The sequence below is a fragment of the Hemicordylus capensis genome, chromosome 5 (genome assembly GCF_027244095.1).
Source record: "Hemicordylus capensis ecotype Gifberg chromosome 5, rHemCap1.1.pri, whole genome shotgun sequence".
Taxonomy (NCBI): domain Eukaryota; kingdom Metazoa; phylum Chordata; class Lepidosauria; order Squamata; family Cordylidae; genus Hemicordylus; species Hemicordylus capensis.
The window spans coordinates 19,797,129-19,818,226 of NC_069661.1; the positions used below are offsets into that span (position 1 = coordinate 19,797,129).

A 21,098-nucleotide genomic window follows, 5' to 3' on the forward strand; every position below is an offset into this window, starting at 1 on the left:
TTTATACCACTCAAAACTTAAGTCTCTGAGACAACAGCTTATTTTTGTCACTCATACTTCTCTGGTTCCCTCCTAACATGTTTCCTAGCTAGATAAGAAGGGGACAATGGGGCACTTGGGGAACAAAACTCTTTTATATATGTATCCACTTCTGCCTCTCTCCCCACTTTTCTTTCTGAGTGGTGGCTTCCTGTTTTGAAAAGACAGAGATGCAGATAGATTTGTGCACACTGAAGAGAATGCTTTTGACTTCTCTGCTGTCTCATCACCTCCTCAGAAGATAAAAGAAATGTGCATTATCAATTCCCACCAACAAGCGACAGACAACGAAAACTGCATTCACCACGACCTCTATTCCTTTGCTTCAAAGGAACAATGACACCAGACACCAACTCTACCTCTAGGAGAAGGTCTACTAGTGGAGTCTGTTTGCTGGCTGGTGTAAGGCACAGGTTATCAATTATCAGCACACGCATGAAGTCAAACACAAACTTCTTAGCGGGATGGTTGGTCAAATAGGTCTTGGATCCAACATTGCAATATTCTGACTGGCTCCGGTTCATTCCTGTGTCAGAGGCAAATGCTTTGAATTCCTCAGCTGGGGATCCAACATCATCATCCAAATCAGTAACCTATATTTAAAAAATAAATTGATGCAAGTTCAGTGATCTACAACTCAGCCTACCTTTGGTGAGACAAGGAAAAGAGGACAATTTGCAGTTAGTAACATACTTTAGTACGCTACTTCTTGGGATGCACCACCTCTTAGGATTTTTACTTTCAGGTCGCATTGTGCCTATTGCTAATAAGCTGGAATCTATCAAGGTCTAAACAGCTTTTTCTCCCCGTTAGTACTTTGTGAATCCTCAGAGTGGATGCAAGTCCACCCCACATATTTGAATTTCTATAACTATGAGCCCATAAAATGAGCTCAGTCTTGTTATCTTCACAACACCTTATCTTCACAACCCCTCTGAGGTAGGCTAAGGTGTGAGACAATGGCTTGGCCAAAGTTACCCAAGTGGACAGAAATATGAACTCTGATCCAACAGACTACCAACTACACCACAGTGCCTTTGCATGCCTTCATATTCTCCCATGTCTCTTCAGATACTTAGAGAAGGCAGCTTCTGTGCAAAAAATAAAAATAAAAATCCATGCAAAACAGTGGGAGGGACAAGCACCAATACACTGAAGAAGAGGAGAGGAAAGACTCAAGGTGCTGAAAACATGGTTTATTGGAATAACTTTTTAAAAAGATCTGTTGCATTTGAAGCTTCTATTCGTCTTCAGAGGCAATTGTAACACTATGGTTTAGAACAGGCCTGCCAAACATAAGACCAGGGGGCTGGATCTGGCCCAAATGGACTTTTTTCCTGGCCCTCAGGATGGAATAACCTGTTGCAATAGCAGGTGCCACAAAGAGCTCTTGGCTTGTCCTGCTGAGAACTGCAGCTCAATGCAGATATTTCCTGCCCACTGACAACATACTACTACTACTACTACAAATATTTATATTTATTGTTTGTTTATTTCTTATACTTGTATACTGCCTCCTGTATTCTACCAAAAGAAAACCACAGGGCTCTGTGGGCGCCAGGAGTCGAAATTGACTTGATGGCACACTTTACTGCCCAAAACCTGCATCTCTGGTGGTGTGTATACACACACACACACACACACACACACACACACACACACACACACACACACATTAAACAAAATTTAAAAATGATTAAAACATTAAAATCATTTAAAACCCAACTATTAAAACTCTTAGTCTAATTAAAAGCCTGGATGAACAAATGTGTCTTCAAAGTTGCCAAAGACGGGGAGGATCTTATTTCAACAGGGAGCGCATTCCAAAGCCCAGGGGTAACAATGGAGAAGACTTGTCCCCGAATAGCCGCCAGATAAGCCAGTGGCAACCATAGATGCACCTCTCCAGATGATCTCAACGAGTGATGGGTCTCATGACAAAGAAGACATTCTCTCAAATACCCAGGGCTTAAGCTGTTTAGGGCTTTACAGGTAATAACCAGCACCTTGTATTTTGCCCGGAAACACATTGGCAGCCAATGTAGCTCTTTCAACACAGGAGTAATATGGTCTCTCTGAGATGACCCAGAGATCAACCTGACTGCTGCATTCTGGACCAACTGCAGTTTCCGGACTATGTACAAAGACAGCCCCACATAGAGTGCATTGCAGTAGTCCAGTCTGGAGGTTACCAGCAGATGTATCACTATTCTGAGACCATTCATCTCAAGAAACTGATGCAGCTGGTGTATACTGCATTTGAAATTGTGCACCACTGGTTCTGCGTCAAAAAAAGGCTAGGCAGCAGTGTCCTTTTCAAATAAAATCTAGTCAGATAAAGACAACTCAACAAACGTTTGGGAGACACTGACTCTGAGGAAATTGACTCTGAGGAAAAGCTGAATGCTCATAATGCAACAGATTGTTTGTTTCTTTTTAAAAATTATCCCAGCAAACAGCTTTTGCAGCCCTTTGGGTCTTTTCCCTCCCCTTTCCTAAGAAAAATATGCCTACAACAATCCAAACTAACTTCAGTGATACACTGGCAAGACAGCTTAAAGCCAAGATTAGGTGTTATGTATCATCACATATAGATTTATTTGTGAAGGAGATGCAATATCCAATTCCATTAGTATTTTACTACACCAAGATTGAACAGCTTTTCACAGTGTAATTCAAATACAGGACATTTTTTAAAAATCTCATGCAGATTTGATGTGAAAGGGTACAAAATTGTGAGAAACAGATTTTAGGATTAATCTCCCAAATTATGGATTAGGAACATCAACTGCCATATACTGAGTCAGACCATTGGTCTATCTAGCTCACTATTGTCTTCACAGACTGGCAGCGGCTTCTCCAAGGTTGCAGGCAGGAATCTCTCTCAGCCCTATCTCGGAGAAGCCAGGGAGGGAACTTGAAACCTTCTGCTCTTCCCAGAGCAGCTTCATCCCCTGAGGGGAATATCTTGCAGTGCTCACACATCAAGTCTCCCATTCAGATGCAACCAGGGCAGACCCTGCTTAGCTATGGGGACAAGTCATGCTTGCTACCACAAGACCAGCTATTGGTCCTATTGGTCCTAAGCTGCTGTTTATTTTATGTTACAGAGGCAACTATGCCATGTGTGCTGAAATCTCTTATATGGAACTTATGAATATTTGGCAAAATTGTCTGCTCACATCACTGGAAAAACTACAATCAGAAAGTGGCTGTTGAAGTTACTGGACATTTCAGGGGCTTTTGGACATTGTTGAAATGGGCATGTTGACAATAGAATCCATGGAAGAACTAGTTCATCCCATTTAACAACCTCAGCAGACAAATAGATTTACTTTATTGTATAGCGATCATATAAAGCTGGAAATAAATTTCTTTTTGTAAATGTCCTGTCTTTCTTAAAATGGATGCAGGATCAAATGGGGGCGGGGGCGGTAATCATTGATAGTATAGATAAGGGGGTGAAATAGTGCTTAAGAGCATGAATACTTTCCCCCACAGATTCGTTAGCAGACATTTTTAATGATTAAAACGTAAAACATTTAGTGCATTGATTCTTCTTCCATTGTTAATAAAAGGCAGGTTCAATACTGATGCCCATTAACTATCCCTGATATATTTTTAAGCAACACTTATCCTTACTTTGCTTATACAACAAATAAAGGAGAACCTTTTGTACAGCTCAAGATCCAGAGACAGAACACACATTAAAAAATAAATAAAAAATAGCTGCAGTTCCATAATTGACAATTCCAAGAGTGCTCTAATTTCAAAATTAGCCATTCTAATTTTACAATATAATTCAGTTGGTGATAGTGATATAATGAGGACATTACAGTGAATGAACTCATTCTGAATTTGGTTGCATATGAGATTCTGATGTCCAGCAGCAGCAGCCTATGTTTGTGGGCAGCAGAGGGGAGGTGTCTGGCTAAGTCGGTGAGGAGTCACAAACTTTCCTGAAAGTTTCAGCACGGGGATAGAGGTTATCTTCATTGTAGGTGGCAGAATCATTCTCTGGATTTTGGATATTATCTATTAAGGATATTGTCTATTATGAAACACTATTTTTGACATCTTCTGGATGTACTTTAGCATGATACTTTGGTTCTCCTGTGATGTGAAGTGGAAAAGTTCTCACAGCTATGTTTTCCTGTGGAAAATATTTCTAAAAATACTAAATGTTACAAACAATGCAACATCATGGATATCAACGGGATGGGTCCATAACTCAGTGGTAGAGCAGCAGCTTTGCATGCAGAAGGTCCAAGATACAATCCCTGGCATCTCCAGGTAGGCATCATCTGCCCCCAGGCCATAACCTTCGGAAAGGTTCAGTGCCTTCTCCCCATACTAGCATGAAATTATCCCTGTTCAAACATGAAAACTCTGCATAGTTAACAAAATGATTGTTTTAAGAGAACAGCACAGCCCTGCTCTTATAAAGAGATTCCAACCACCTGGTCTTCAGGTAATTTGTCGAAACCTTGGCATTTGTTTTTCTCGTGTAGCGCCATGTCAACAGTGAGGGCCAAATGACATTTTCCATACCCACCCAAATACAAGACTACTCTGAATTTAAGACGAGCCCCTTAAACAACAGAGTTTAAATACAGGTTATAACATTATTTACCCAAAAAGAAGAGGACTTGGAATTTGATTACCCCGATTTCTAGCATCAAAGAACTTGGAGGGGAAAAACTAGTCTTGGATTCATGTAAATGCAATATTACTTCCAAAATGTACACAGAATGTTGCCTTGTGCCAAGTCTTGGTTTCTCAGTACCTGCTTCAGGAGGAATGAGCTTGTGTCTCTCCCTCTTTCTTCCCGCTCCTGGAAAGCCTTCAGCCTCTGCTTTCATAATTCATTCTAATAATGACATATTCCCCATTGCTACTTTCCCTTTTTTCTTATAGAACTTCCTTACTTGGAATAACCCTGGACCTGCTGCCCTGTTTTGTCCTCTCCTATCTACAATGCCGTTCCACTATCCAGACCAAAGGCTACACATGCTCCTTCTACTCATTTGGTCAAGGATGCTAGCAATCACAGGGGCAGTTCGCACGTGCAGTTGGGCAGGTAGGATTCAACCTACCTTCCCCCAAATGACCCATTGCAGCCCAGGCAGTGCACAAGCCATGCACCCACATAACCAGCACTGCCGGGAGCAGCGCAGATGACTCTCCACACTGCTCCCAGCTGTGCTGGTAAACAGAGGCCAGGACTCATTGTCCTGGCCTCCACCAGGCGTAATGCACTGGAGGATTCCCCCAGGGGACGGGTACTCTAGGCACCAGTCTCTGTGTCAGCACAATTTGTGACACAAAGATCATCTCTGTGCGCCCATCTCTCTGACACACAATCCTGGAGCCGGGGTTAAGGGCGCGGTCGCACCCTTAACCGTGGCTGAGAGCCAGGCTGAGGCGCTGGGTCTGGCGCCACAGCACCAGCAGGATCCACACGGATCCCAAGGTTGGTCAGTGCTTCCGCAGGGCAGCCTCCAGAATATGCAAGTAGACAAGCGTAAGATGCATAAGTTCGAGAAAGAATAATAATACCATATATAAGTGAGAGCTGAAATTTATAAACTAAACATTTCATTTTTTAAAATCTCCTACCATTTCTGAGTATGGCCGTATGTTGAAAGGGAACACTGTAGCTGCCAGAGCACAAAGAAACTCTGGGCTCATCCACATTGAAGCCAAATCAGGAACATTGTGATACAAGTAGCGAAAGAACTGCATCAAGGTGACGGGGTATTCACGAAGCCAAGAGCCCTCTTCCTCCGACTGCCAAGGCTGTGGTGAAAGGGGGAAAACTTAGGCAGGTTTTTCATTGAAATGACAGTGTAATGTGAAAACCAACAATAAGTTGGTATATTATTTTAAAAAATCCAATAAGTGGCTTGTACTAACAAAATGAATTATGGAAATAACCTATTGATTATTAATATCTGCTCCACTTTATTTTTCCTTTTGCTGAAGTGCTTTAAATCCTGATTTCACATGACTTATTAACCCTTTCAGAGGTAGGTTAGGCAGAAAGAGAGTGTTTTGCCCAAGGCCAGCTGGGGTGTCCTTCGTGGCTGACTACATCCTCCCATCTCCTCAAGCCAGCTTTTATTCATTGCACTACTCTATCCTGGTACCAGACTGATTGTCATGAGCATGTGGATGGACTCCAAGGAGGAGGAGGAGGAAGAGACGGAGGGGATGGCAGCAGAGGTGGGAGTGCAAGGTCCAGAACTTGCAGAGGAGAGTGGGACCAGCCCACGGGAGGCTGGAGAAGAGTTAGAGCCTGTCGTGGCAGCCCCTATGGAAGAAGGACGGCCGGTCTCAGCAGTGGAGAGGCGTCACTCAAAGAAACAGCAGGAGATTAAGGACCGCATGCGCAGAACGGCTAGACTAACAAGCAAGGCTGCTGAGTCAGGGAACCATGATTAACAGCACATGGTTTGAGCCTATATTAGCCAGCTTTGCCACAGCTGCTGTGCTGGTATCAACGTTGTTCTTCACTGAGATACCTGGCTGTGTTCCTGTTTGCCGTGCTTGTGTTTTGACCTTGGACCGTTTGGACTCTGTTTGTGGATTACGATTTGGACTCTGTTCGACTGACTGGTGACATTACGGCCCGGACTGACTCTGGTTTGAAGAAACTGCTTACTGCCTGGCTTTGTTGTTTGACTTCTGCCCCTATCTGTTTCACTCTCCGGAGGCTGAGATTTATAGCTCCAGATTAGTGGGACAGGTTTATGACACTGATACTGGCTCACAAGTGTATCTATGCATGGATAAAGTTATTCTCATGAGAGAAAGGCAGCAAGGTTTTGTTTTTTTACTTTGAAGAATATGCATTTTCTCATTGTCAATATTCATGGTTAATCTAAATACAAAGCTTATTCTAGTTTACACAGTAGGAAAACAAAAGTCTATAAGCAAAACTCTATAAGCCTAGCAAAACATGTATTAATTTTGGCTGCATAATGCAATAATTTATCTGGAGGAAAACTATGTGGGGTTGTTTGCTTATACTGTATTGGAAAAGCTATATAATAAGTGATGAATAATTAGGAATATTAAACTCAGCATGGTGGAATGAAGGAAGAACTCAGGTTGAAGAAAAGTAAAATGTTGACTTACATGATGCACAAGGCAACACCAGCATTCCGGATTAGCCAGTGCTGTGTGCACATGGAAGCCAGCCCTAGCAGTGTTGTGCAAGGACACATTTGCACAATTACTAAAAACTGCACCTGTACTTGCACAGAACTTTCCAATGTAAATAGCATTGTGCAAGCACAGGCACACTGTTATAAGTGGTTGCTCAAACGTGTTCTTGCTGCAACACCACTATGGCTGACTTCTCTGTTCCAGCAATGCTAATTGATTTGGAACACCAGCATTGCCTTGCACATCATGTGGGCCATGATCTCCACATTTTGTCAAGCAGTATTTTCTCTTTAGGTTACCTTAAGTGGCGCAGTGGGGAAATGCTTGACTAACAAGCAGAAGGTTGCCTGTTCGAATCCCCACTGGTACTATATCGGGCAGCAGCGATACAGGAAGATGCTGAAAGGCATCAACCCATACTGCATGGGAGGAGGCAATGGCAAACCCCTCCTGTATTCTACTAAAGAAAACCACAGGTCTCTGTGGGTGCCAGGAGTCGAAATCGACTTGATGGCACACTTTACTTTATTTTCTCTTTAGCACCATGGTCTGAGGGTAAGGTCCTTGGAGCAAGGACCTCTCTTTGTTTGTCAGTCTCTAAAATTTCATTTTTATGGCACACTGGATATAACAAAACATCAGTAGTAATTGATACTGTAACATGGATAAAGCTAAGCAGAGATCAGTCTTATCAGCCCCTGGAGGAAACTCTTCCTTTGAGTCTCAGTTAAGCCACTCTGAGCACCAAAGCAAAGCTCAGTGTTTTTAAGAAACCACTGAAGATGCATCTTTTTAGAAAGACTTTTTATAAATACAGCATTACCTCAGCATTTGAGGGGGTTCCGTTCTCCACAATTACCGCAGATACGGAAACTGTGAATACCAAGTTACTAAGTGCATGGGATCACAGGGGTTAGACTCCTGGAGGTCCAAAAAAACTGCATTGCAAACAGCAAAAAATGGTCAAAAAGGGAAAAATAAAGTGCCCTGCCATCCTCCACGGGCCCCAGAGACCCAACAATACCCCCAGAAGTCAAAATTCTGCCTTTTGAGGGGCAGAAAATCACATTTCTTAAAAATGAAACACGCCACAATATGGCTCAGTTTGACAAAATGGTGGCAGAAATGACCTCTGAGGTCATTTCTGGCCATATCCAAACAGCAGATGTTAATTCAACCCCTTTTACACCATTTCCCCCCACAAATGCTGAGGTTGTGTGTCAATTACCCAACCACAGATATGCAAAACCGCAGATGCTGGATCAGCATATAGCGAGGTTCACCTGTATTTTATCCTCTGCTTTTATCTGGTAGGTTTCTTATAGTTTAGTTTCTCACTGATAACTTTTAATCTTCAATTTTTAAAACTTGATCTATCTATCTATCTATCTATCTATCTAAAAATATTTCTATACTGCCCCAAACTTGTGTCTCTGGGCAGATTACAATTAAAATAATTTAAAACACTGAAAACATTTAAAACCCAATATTAAAAATATTATTGTGGTTTTAACTTGGTCTTTTAACCTTATTATATAATAATAATATTATTATTCTACGTTGTGTTTTCTATTGTATGTATTTTATTACTGTTGTAAGCTGCCACAAGCAGTTGTGCACTGAAGGGGCAGAATATAAATATTTTAAATAATAATTTTAATAACAACAGTTGTTGTATGTTCAAACATAGCAAACTCTGAATTGCAAGTGAATACCCAAAGGGACTTACCGAATTCAACATGCTTCTGAGCATTCCCAATAATAAAAATGCAGCTTCTGTGCAAACACAGTGAATTGAGGCAACCACAGTGCCACTTGATGCAGGGACACCAAATATAAATGTCCAAATTGAATCCAAGTCAAACTGTTGGGGGGGGGGGAGGGGGAGGGGGAGGGGAGAGAGAGAGAGAGAGAGAGAGAGAGAGAGAGAGAGTCAACCGACAATCCATCTTCTAATATTATTTTGCTAGCTTGCATTTAAAAATGGGTGGGCCACTTCCAAACTGGGTCTTGGGTGAAGAAATCTCACACACACACACACACACACACACACACACACACACACCCCTCTCTATGCTGAAGACTGAGGAAGTATGCAAAATGAAGGTTCAACTAGGAGCCTATATTGAGAAGAGCTACGTCAGCCCGGGCAAAGTGTTGCCTTACTGCACTTTGTTTTGTGGGGGGTGGGGATGGTTTTTGTTCACGAGCAGACCATTTAATGCTCAAAAGCCAAACAAAAGGATGAGAAGCAGATGCATCTCATGCAGCTGCATCCTCATGTGAACAAGAGGGATTAAGGAGGAATTGTGGCTGGCTGGGCCGACATCAATTGGTGGGAGCATCTAAGTTTTTAAATGTCCACAGACAAGGCTAATTTCCCCAAGATATGTATGCAACACTGCCTAAAGGCAATTCACTATACTCATATGAGTGTACAGTGTACACAGATACCATTATTCATACATTACGTTGAATAAAGGTACAGTGGAACAATTCCTATCTGTACCATGCATTTTGAGGGACTGTACTCAGGCTCACTTTTAGAATACACAAATAGTACAGTCATTGCGTCAGAGACGCACGTTTTGGGCTGTATAGAAATGTAAATAAATAAATAAATAAATGCAAATAAATTCACACAAAAATACACATGCGCATAGAGCAGGCCTGCTCAACTTAGGCCCCCCCAGATGTTTTTGGACTACAACTCCGACAATCCCCAGCCACAGTGGCCAATAGCCAGGGATTATGGGAGTTGTAGGCCAACATCTGCAGGAGGGCCGAAGTTGAGCAGCCCTGGCATAGAGAGATCCAAACACAGGTACAACTCAATGTCTGAAGAGGGTTAACATTACTCAGTATTGTACATTAGTGTCTCCAAGTTCTGTTACTTTGGTTTTCAGGAAAGTCAGTGGTGCTGCTGAAGACAACAGAGGAATGAATCTAGTAAACTGTATTCTGGAGATGAATGTGGTCCATGGGATTTGGGGAATTAATTGTTCCATGGAATGCAGGGTACCTAGCAAGGTCCTCATCTCTGAAGGCTGCAGCAAATATTTCTTGGCCCTGGGGCATGTCGATGATGGGGGAGTGTGCCATAGCACTGAAGCCTCTAGGCAAGCCTAGTGCAGCCTAACGTGACAGGGGAGACATATGGAACTCAGAGCAGATTCTAACCAATTCCCTTCATCACCAAATACCATGACACATTTTGCCCAAATCTCTCTTAAAACCCAGGTTTTTTTCAAATTCAGAAGCAGTGAATTTTTCAAATTATAAAAGACTATTTTCTATTTTCAGATTATAAAAGACAATTTATTTCTCAGGGAGATTTCTCTCTCATTCCCCCATCACTCCCGCAAAACTACATTCTGTTTTGCAATAGTGCATGTCAGCCACCGGGACTACAAGTGGATTCAGCAAAGTTCCAGAAGGGCATAAGAATCTACCCAAAAAGTGGGGAGACAAAGCCAACATCATCTTCTTATACCATACCCTCAGAAATACTATGCTTTGGGAAAGTACAAGGATCCTAGGAAGTGGTAGCTAATGCAATTTCCTCTGAGAAGGGGAGCATTTTATCACACCTTAAACCCTTCAACATAGAATAAAAATATTGTAGTGTAGTAGCTAGGCACCATTACTTTTTTTCGGCATCACTCTTAATAAAGTTGGTATCTTACTAGATAATTCCTACCTGGCCACCCTGATTACATCGGATGGTGATGACAGGTGCACTGACCTGCAGATTTTCAGGCAGTTCAGTGACTGGTTGCTGCAGGAAAAGTGCCATGAGAAGGAAATAGAGTGCAGGTACATTAGTGTGCTTAGGAAGAAAAGACTGAAGAACTGGAAAACCCGGAAAATGACAAGCGTCCCGGTTAATTTCCCTGACAGATCTGCCGCCAGCACTCCTGCCAACATTAAAGCCTGAGGGGGGGAAAGGGAAATAAAAAGTCAAACACAAGTTAAGCATCACCACAATGAAAAAAAAGTACCCCTATTTATACTTCTGATTAGTATGTATGCAAAATGGGTTATGTCCAAAGAAGGTTAGTCATTAAGTCCCACTGAAATAACCAGAACTTCTCCCAATGCTTTTAATCGTGCCTAGTCATGATTAACCTCCTTTGGATATAATCCAAGGTGTTTCTCAATTATAGAAATGGGGAGAATAACTGGCCCTATCCCTCCCCAGCACAGTACCTCCAGTGACTGTTGCTGGTGTCTATCTTATGTTTCTTTTTAGATTGTGAGCCCTTTGGGGACAGGGATCCATCTTATTTATTTATTTCTCTGTGTAAACCACCTTGAGCCATTTTTGGAAGGGTGGTATAGTAATCAAATGAATGAATGAATGAATGAATGATGAATCCTCACTGAAAACACCATTTAGAATGTATTTTGCAAAACTGCAATTGATATCGCAGTAACTTTTGAACTGCAATAGTTTTGCTGCTGGCAAATCTATGCTTGTAACTGCACTGTGATGAATGGCTACTATGTTTCTAGGTTTTTGTTGCCACAACAAAAAGTGGCAGAGCATCTGCTCTGCATGCAGAAGGTCTCAAGTTCAATCGTTGGTAAGGCAAGGCTGGGAAATATGGTTGCCTAAAACTTTGGAGAGTAGCTGCCAATCAGTGTAGACAATACTGAGCTAGATGGACCAATGGTCTGACTCAGCATAAGGTCCTAGGTTCCTTTTTTTTTTTTTTAAAGGAGGACAGTGGGTCTTGTAGTAGCAAGCACACATCGTCCCCTTTGCTAAGCAGAGTCCGTCCTGATTTGCATTTGGATGGATGACTACATATGAGCACTCTCTGTTATAAGTTATGCAGAAGGTCCTAAATTCAATCCCTGACATTTCCAGGTAGGATTGGGAGAGACTCTTGCCTGAAACCTTGGAGAGCCCCTGTCAGTCAGCAAAGAGAATACTGAGTTAAGACGGGTCAATGGGCTGACTCAGCATAAGGCAGCTTCCTATGTTCTATCCAATATATCCCTGAAAACTCTGCCCACACAAAAGTTTGTTTGTTTATTCGATTTTTGTACCGCCCTTCCGAAATGGTTCAGGGCGGGGTTTTTTTCCATAAGTAAGTTTTTTTTCATAAGTTCCCTATGTTTTCAGAACATTTTGAAATTATCCTGATACAAACAGAGGAATATATTCCAAAATAAAAGAGACAGACCAGCAGCACTCCCTCCCTAACCACAGCAAGGGGAACAGAGGAGACAAAAAGAAAAGGATTGAGACAATGAGAAGGTCCTCACTGTTACTTCAATACCTACCACAAAGCAGTTATTGTACAGGGGACTATTAAACTTATCCTTACTAGACTTCTTACATATTATTCTTTACTCTTCGTGTAATTTGGATCCCATAAGAAAAGTGGATCTAAAAAGCAGCTACTATAAAGAACATTCTAAACCACGGGTCATAAAAATATCAAACAAACAAATTCAATGGAGGGAAATCAAAGTTGGATTCCAGAATGTTTTTCTGCTACCATACTTTATTTGCTTGTGGCCCAAATGTTCTGGGATCTTGCAGAGAATTATGCAAAGTAATAAAATGTGCTATACAGTGTACTCAGGTGGTTCAAGTCATGATCTGAAGATACAATCATTCTATGTCTTATATCTAGTCATGTGTTTAATCTTTCTTCTAGCTCTGGGCACAAGCTGCTAGGAGCATCTCCTGGGCAAGCCCAGTGAAGTGAATGGAATTGCTCAGGAATTAAACACTGGAGAAGCCTTGCCCAACTCATCCATTTAGAATGAAAAGCAAATCTCAATTTTTTAAAAATGAGGTTTTTAAAAAATTTCCCAAGGCTTTTAGGGGAAGCAGCATTTTATTACAAATTTAACATGGTTTTCACAGGAGATGTTTGACAGAAAAAACTGGACAGTACAGTTCAAAGGTAGGCTACAGTCAGAGATGGGTGGTGATGGTAGTGAGTATTCCCATTACATCTTTCAATAAACTCCACAAGACAGGAGCAGCCCTGCTAGATCAGACGAAGACATAACCAGTCCAGCATCCTGTTTTCTACTGTGCCCAATCAGATACTCTGGAAGCCCACTAGCAGGAGATGATGCTTCTTGAAGCACCATTTGAATATGATGATCCATACTAGTAGGATCCTTCTCCCACTGTTGCTGGTATTAATTTTATTTTATTTTATTTTATTTATTTATCAATCACATTTGTACACTGCCCTAAACTTTCATCTCTGGGCAGTTTACAATAGTATAAAACAAGTTAAAATATATACAAAAACTTAAAACAATTTAACAATTTAAAAATCAGCCACAAATTAAAACCTTAAAAGTTTAAAGAACAGAAAAAGCTTGGGTGAAGAGGTGGGTTTTCAAATGCTTTCTAAAAATTGTCAGAGATGGGGAGGATCGTATCTCAGTAGGGAGCGCATTCCACAGTCTCGGGGCAGCAACCGAGAAAGCCCGTCCCCGTGTGGCCACCAGCTGAGCTGGCGGCAACTGGAGACTGACCTCTCCGGACGACCTCAATGGGCGGTGGGGCTCATAATGAAGAAGACGTTCTCTTAGATACCCAGGGCCTAAGCCATTTAGGGCTTTATAAGTTATAACAAGAACTTTGTATTTTGCCCAGAAACCTATTGGTAGCCAATAGGTATTCACAGGCATACCACCTCTGTATTGGAAGATAGCATATAACCATCACGTTTCATAGGCTTTTAAAACTACTTCTAAAATACCATATTTCTAAGGACATGTAAATAGTAAGTTGCATAATGTAAGACAAAGTAAAACTGTGTTTGCTACAAAAGGCATGCTTTCTCATTCTGTGCCACTTTGCTGCTTTAAAAACATATAGCATTCTACTTTCCATAGTTATAGAAAACATACTGGCCAACATTCTGCGCAGTCTCCTGTCAGTGCTAAGGACCCACTGGGGCAACTGTATACCTTCAAAGGCAGCCCCAACTGTGTAGCTGCCTCAACAGGGCTGCTGAGAGGAGAGCTGGTCTTGTGGTAGCAAGCATGACTTGTCCCCATAGCTAAGCAGGGTCTGCCCTGGTTGCATATGAAAGGGAGACTAGAAGTGTGAGCACTGAAAGATATTCCCTTCAGGGGATGGAGCTGCTCTGGGAAGAACAGAAGGTTTCAAGTTCAAGATTTTCAAATGAGAGACCCTGGGTTGTATCCAAAGCAGCACAAGCAGAGTTCCATTCACGCAATAGAGCTTTCCTGCCCATTAGAGCCCCGTATGCCCCCAAACTTGACTCCTGATTGTCAGGGGATCCTCACTAGCAACAATAGGAATGGCTGCTTAGGGAATGCAGCAGGAAAGGGGAAATCTGGGGAAATTGAGGTGAGCTCCTTATGCAACCAGAAGCTCCTTTCTGCCTATGCAAGTCACTTTTGGATCCAAGTCCTTAGCTTGACTGAACAGTATTTTTAAAAGGAAGTCCAAGCCAATCATCTTTAATCAAATCTGTAATTAAATTATTTCATTTCTATTTGAGATTCATTATAGGATACACGTGAATTAAGCACGGGAACATGCCCCAACATACAGATGCTCAATATACTATCTACCAGATCAACTCAGCTTATTACTGAGTTGAGCTATTACTCAACTAAGAGCTAGCGTGGTGTAGTGGTTAGAGTGCTGGACTGGGACCGGGGAGACCCGAGTTCAAATCCCATTCAGCCATGATACTAGCTGGGTGACTGTGGGCCAGTCACTTCTCTCTCAGCCTAACCTACTTCACAGGGTTGTTGTAAGGAGAACCTCATGTATGTAGTACACCGCTCTGGGCTCCTTGGAGGAAGAGCGGGATATAAATGTAAAATAGATAGATAGATAAATATTAAGCAGAGCTAAATAAATAGATAAATAGATAAATAAAGAAATAAATATTAAGCAGAGCAGTACACAAGTAAGCATGAGTCTGAGTCTTTCCTTTGTGTTTCTCCTCTAAAAGTGAAGAGTGTAGACATCTCAGAACTTTCAGATATTTAATTAGGGTTAATGCTTAAATTATGGAAGCAGCTGTGGTTGCTGCCCCTTCCCCAGTTCCATCCCATGTTATTCCAGTAATGTCTGAGCAGAGAGACCTCCACACTTCGTAGTACAAAATTAAAACATGAGGAAGGCTCATGGCTAAAGCCTATTGGGATATGATATATAATGAACTAAAGAAAATATTTAAAATGACATTTCTTAAGAAGCCAGAATCCTTCCTGCTGGGAATAACACAAGGAGCTATCTCTACAACCAATTTAACATTTTTTATGTATGCCTCTACAGCAGCTAGAATTATATATGCACAGAAATGGAAGTCTAGTGAATTGCCTTCAAAAGAAGACTGGCTGATAAAAATTTTGGAATATGCGGAGATGGCAAAACTTACAGCACTATTAAGAGATCAAAACTTGGAATGTTTTAAAGAAGATTGGAAACCATTTTTGTTGTATTTAAAAAATTACTTCCCTACTATGGACTTGACAGCAGGGTTTGAAATTTAGTATAAATCACAGGTTGGTTAGTTTAATTATGTTTGTAAGGGCTTGAACTTATGTTCTGAATTATTATTATGGCAAGGGTAAATTTTATAGTTGATGATTCACGAAGAAATGTGAGCGGGAAGTCCATCTTTTATGTGTGTATTTGTAATGAATGACAATATCGCTATTGTTAAAATTAATAAATGAATTTGGGGGGAAAAAACACATGAGGAATTAGGTATGGAGGTACTTTCAAGTAAATGATCCTTCTCATGTCCTTTGAGTTGGTATGCTCCCATGCAGGACTGTACCATGAGTGGCTCTGAATATTAATTGCACCCGGAATTTATGAATTCAACAGAGTATTTCAAATCTGATAATGTTGCAAACTAGTCTGTGACCCAGTACATGACACAGAGTCCTGTTAATGGAATTGTTCATGTTCATTACAGGAACATGAAAATTGAAACGCCCTAATGAGCCACCTGTGAAAGTTGCTTGTAAATAATTGCATGGGCTCCAATTATTATGGACACAGTCTCAGCTAATGGGATCTTCTGGAGTATATTCAACAGGATGACCCATTCCTGATGCCTCCTAAGTAATGTAATCCCAGCAAGTGACTTCAGGGGTCACCTGAAAGTTATAAAATATTACACTGAAACTGACTTTCTCAGTATGAGACCAATTTTGTATTTACATACAACATTCAGATCAAAAAGCCACAGACATTAGGACAACGTTTTAAAAAATGCATACCAAGCACTGTTCCAATCTTATTAGTCAGTACAGAATCTGTCTGGTCAAGCCAGCCACCACCACTGAGGCCTTCCTTGAACTTGATGAGTATAGCTGGGTTACTCAGCAAGACCACCAGAATCCTCATGGCTCCAGTAACTGTGGTCGGGTGAAGGTGTTCTTCCATAAACAGCATAACCCAGTCAAACCCCAGGGTCCGGACCAGTTCTTCGCAAGCCCTAAGAAAGGGGAAGGAAAAAGTTACTGAAGTATTTCTCAAGATCAGCATCATGGTCTGAAGCCAAACAAAACTGATAAGGTTTTACAAGATAAAAGCGACTTTCAAAATGCTTTATCTAAAAATTGACAGACACTTGTTTTTTCTTTAAGACATGTACACAATTTTCATCTAATTTTGGTCCTGAAAAGTTGAAGATTAGGCCACACAAACTCTAATTAAATTGTAAACAAACTCTAATAAAAGACACAGTTAACTGATAATGTGTATCAAATATTTTATTCACAGTTCCTTGATGTCTGAATTTAGAGAAAACCAAGACCTCATTCATTTCCCTATACAATTTTATTTTCAGTAAAGGGAAACTTTCTCTTAGACTAGATAGGTGTTTAATGGGTGGGAATACATAAAGAACTGAAACAAACATTTCAATTAATGTCTAATAAATAAATAAATAATATTCCCCTTTCAGGATGGGGCTGCTCTGGGAAGAGCATCTGATTGCTTGCATGCAGAAGGTTCCAACTTCTCTCCCTGGCATTTCCAAGATAGGGCTGTGAGAGATTCTTGACTGCAACCTTGGAGAAGCTGCTGCCAGTCTGTGTAGAAAATACTGCGCAAGATGGAACAATGGTCTGACTCAGTAGAAGGCAGCCTCCTATGTTACTAAAAGCTCCTGTTGGCACTGTCAATCGAGCTTTTTCTCTTTGGCAAATAGCAGCCTGGGAGTGGGGGTGTAGTCCATATTGGAATTGCAGAAGAGGAAAAATGGTTGATTCTTCCATTTGCCACCCCAATGTAGATCAGGGTCCTACAGAATTGCTATTCAGCCTCCTATGTTCCTATAATGTCATTTTAAGCTACATTTTATGCACTGAACATGCACAAACTAAGTGATGCAAGGGTGCTCCAAGAGGAGGTCTCCATGCATGTCCCTGAACTTTGAAACTCAAGCCTGGGTATCTTCCCAAAGTGGTATAAGATGCCCTGATACCTTGAAAATTGGCTTTTGAGTAGGCAGGGATCAGGCAAAATAAGAGGCTCAATCATTGGTAATAAGGATTTTGTGATGAACATTGTTGTCACTCTGGAACTCTTGGAATGGTGGAGGTCTAAATCAAATCAATAAATAGTTAAATGCCTCTACTTTCTCTATGGTAGCACAACCAGTACTAGTGAGGCAGTGTGGTATAGTGGTTAGAGTGCTGGACTAGGACTGGAGAGACCCAAGTTCAAATCCCCTTTCAGCCATGGTACTTGCTGGGTGACTCTGTGCCAGTCACTTCTCTCTCAGCCTAACCTACTTCACAGGGGTGTTGTGAGGAGAAACCTATGTAGTACACTGCTCTGGGCTCCTTGGAGGAAGAATGGGATATAAAAAGATCAGGTACTGGATCCTAGACTAGGGACCTTCACTGTTTTTCAAGCAGTGGCCACCTTGGCAAATAACTTTAAATGTCAGAGCCATTTCCCATTCATTGGACAACACTGTGCTTTTCTCAGTGCTAGGAGGAATTTTTAAGAGAGACAGTCCTCTCATAAGAGCTCCATAGGGAAAGCGTTGGTAAGGGCACACCTACGATGGTGCAGGTGCTTAAGAGGACTCAATTTTCCTTAAAGGAGCCCTTCTGTGGGCAAAGCATAGAACTGTATGGTGGGAATGGTCATCTCCACATGATGCCAAGAGGACTGCGCAGAGCATTCAGCCTTTGCCGAGCTTCACACAGGTCCAATAAACAATAAGTCGGGGGCCACACTTATACATGTAGACAAATGTGTTGGTACCCCTCCACGAAAAAATAAGAACCCACAATTGTCTCTGAAACAACTTGAAACTGACAAAAGTAATTGGCACCCATCATTGTTTATTCCACATTTAAGAAAAATCAGACTTTGCTTTAGACTTTTAATGCAACAGAATATTTCAAATAATAACACAAATGAAAATGGCATGGACAAAAATTATTGGACCCGTAACCTAATATTTTGTTGCACAACCTTTAGAGGCAATCACTGCAAACAAGCGATTCCTGTAGCTATCAATGAGACTTCTGCACCTGTCAACAGGTAGTTTGGCCCACTCTTCCTGAGCAAACTGCTCCAGCTGTGTCAGGTTTGAAGCGTGCCTTCTCCAGACTGCATGTTTCAGTTCTTTCCATAGATGTTTGATAGGATTCAAATCACGGCTCATAGAAGGCCACTTCAGAATAGTTCAATGTTTTGTTCTTAGCCATTCTTGGGTGCTTTTAGCTATGTGTTTGGGGTCATTATCCTGTTGGAAGATCCATGACCTGTTACTGAGACAGAGCTTTCTGGCAGTGAGTTTCACTCCAGAATGTCTTGATAGTCTAGAGATTTCATTGTTCCCTGCACAGACTCAAGGCACCCCGTGCCAGACACAGCAAAGCAGCCCAAAAACATAACCAAGCCTCCTCCATGTTTCACAGTAGGTATGGTGTTTACTGACAAGCCACAATGCTTCTGGGAGACTGTCCTTTGAACAGATGAGACAAAACTGGAGAAGAGCTCTAAGGACCAGGTAGCAAGATGTCCTTGAATGATATGTCCGACAGATGAGCCACTGATGCTCCATATGCCCTAGTTGAATGCACCTTTATGGACTTTGGCAGTTGTACTTTCTGTAACTTGTAAGTCATGAGGATATGTTCTACTAGTCAGTGGGATAACCTATGTCTGGATAAAGCCTGACCTTGTGTCTTCCCTTTGTAAGATATAAACAATCTTTTCATTTTTCTAATCACCTTTATTCTCGACAGGTAGAACAGAAGAACTCTCCTGACCTCCAGGGAATGCAGATCCTTTTCAAGAGAAGTAGTAGGCAAACTAAAGAAGGTAGGCAGCATGATATCTTGGTTTATGTGAAAATCTGTCACCACCTTTGGTAAAAATTCGATATCAGGGTGTAGTAAAACCTTATCTGGGTAGAAGCCCGTGTAAGGGATGTCCATTCTCAAGGCTGTAAGCAACTCACTCTATGTGAGGTTGTAAGTGCCACTAAGAAGGCAGTCTTTAGAGAGGCCAGTTTCAAGTTAGCTGTAGCCAGGGGCTCAAAAGGGGCATCCATCAGAGCAGAAAGGAACAAAGATATACTCCACTGCTGGCTGAAAAGGAAAACCTTGTAGCAGGTTTTCCGCATGGGTCCACCAACTCTAGGATTGAAGGATCTGAGGAGGAATGTTTAACCATTTCTTGGGGCTGTCTATATTCAGACAGAAGGTGGATATAAACCATTATTGCATTTTTCTCATTTTCAGACATGTGGGATGAATTGGCTAGGAGGTGTTGAACCTGCCTTGTGCACTGCCCCAGTTTAGTTCAGAACTGAAGCACGAGTTCTGAGATGGTTTGAAATCTCTCTTGCAGTAAATAGGCCTTTCCTGTTCGCGTATCCAGGATAGCCCCTATGTAGGAGACTGACGTTACCGGAGTCAGATTATTGGGAGAGGCTGATGCTTGAACAAGGCTGGAGTCCTCTGTTGAACAATGGTCCGATGAGCTGTTGTTGACCTTAAAGATGCTGTTTCTGGGCCTCCATCTGTTTGTTACGGTGGCCCTGATTGCTATTATTCTTTGACTGGTAATGCTTTTTATTGTATGGCTGGTAAACCTTTTTGAAATCTCTGCAGTCTTGCTGTCTGTAATTGGAACACGGTCTGTTGTAAGGCTGAAATTCTGTGGCACACGAGGATGTAGAAGCCGATGTAAAAGTCTTTGCCGTGAACTTGACTTTTTGAGTTTTTCCATAGTCGGGTCTGTCTGTTCCAAGAACAAACTGTTTCCCTCAAATGGAAGCCCTTCTATTGTATCTTTCATGTCATACTGAAGGGAAGCTGATCTGAGCTTGCATGGCACCTTAATGTAATCGAAGCAGTCATTGACCTGGACTCTGATTCAGCCAGGTGCTTAGCTACTGTCGTGTCACAGCTGCAGATTTCAATATGGTCTTCTTGAAATGTGCTTTAAACTCTACTGGAGTAAGGTTATCCATGTCCTGCTCCAAACTATCGCAGAGGCAATGACTGAAATTAGCCATGCAGGCTGAGTAATTGGCTATCTTTACTGATAAGCAGGCAGTGGAGTAGATTTTCCTCCCAAGTACATCAAACTTTCTTCCCTCTTTATGTGCAGGGGTGGTGTGCTGTCTGCCAGATCTGGATGAGGTTGCACAAGAGGTAGAGGAAGGTGTGCAGTGTGAGAAGCCGCAGGTGTGCCAGCTAGTTGTAGTAGCTAGATGTGCAGCTGTAAGTGCACAGCACACAGGTGGATGTTGTTGAGAAGAAGGTGGGTCTGCTAAACTGAATAGGTTCCATGCTCTGCAGATTGTGGGAATCCCCTAAAGGTTGAAGAGGTAGTATTATTGGAACCCAACATAGAAAGTAAAGATTGTGCCGTATTG

At 41.7% G+C, this 21,098-nt stretch overlaps 1 protein-coding gene across 11 annotated transcripts in view; it reads right to left on the minus strand.

The window, feature by feature from the left end:
- The window catches only part of WDFY3 (WD repeat and FYVE domain containing 3), a 256,663-nt gene that overhangs the window by 76,223 nt on the left and 159,342 nt on the right, over positions 1 to 21,098 (minus strand). For 10 of the 11 annotated variants that reach the window (XM_053255723.1, XM_053255716.1, XM_053255718.1 and 7 more), the window contains 5 exons: positions 16,465 to 16,682; positions 10,910 to 11,142; positions 8,939 to 9,073; positions 5,659 to 5,838; positions 399 to 632 (listed from right to left, as the gene is read on the minus strand). In XM_053255723.1, coding sequence (XP_053111698.1) covers positions 399 to 632; positions 5,659 to 5,838; positions 8,939 to 9,073; positions 10,910 to 11,142; positions 16,465 to 16,682 — 1,000 coding nt within the window. The remainder of the gene's footprint in view (positions 1 to 398; positions 633 to 5,658; positions 5,839 to 8,938; positions 9,074 to 10,909; positions 11,143 to 16,464; positions 16,683 to 21,098) is intronic. The other variant, XM_053255717.1, reaches the window with a different exon arrangement.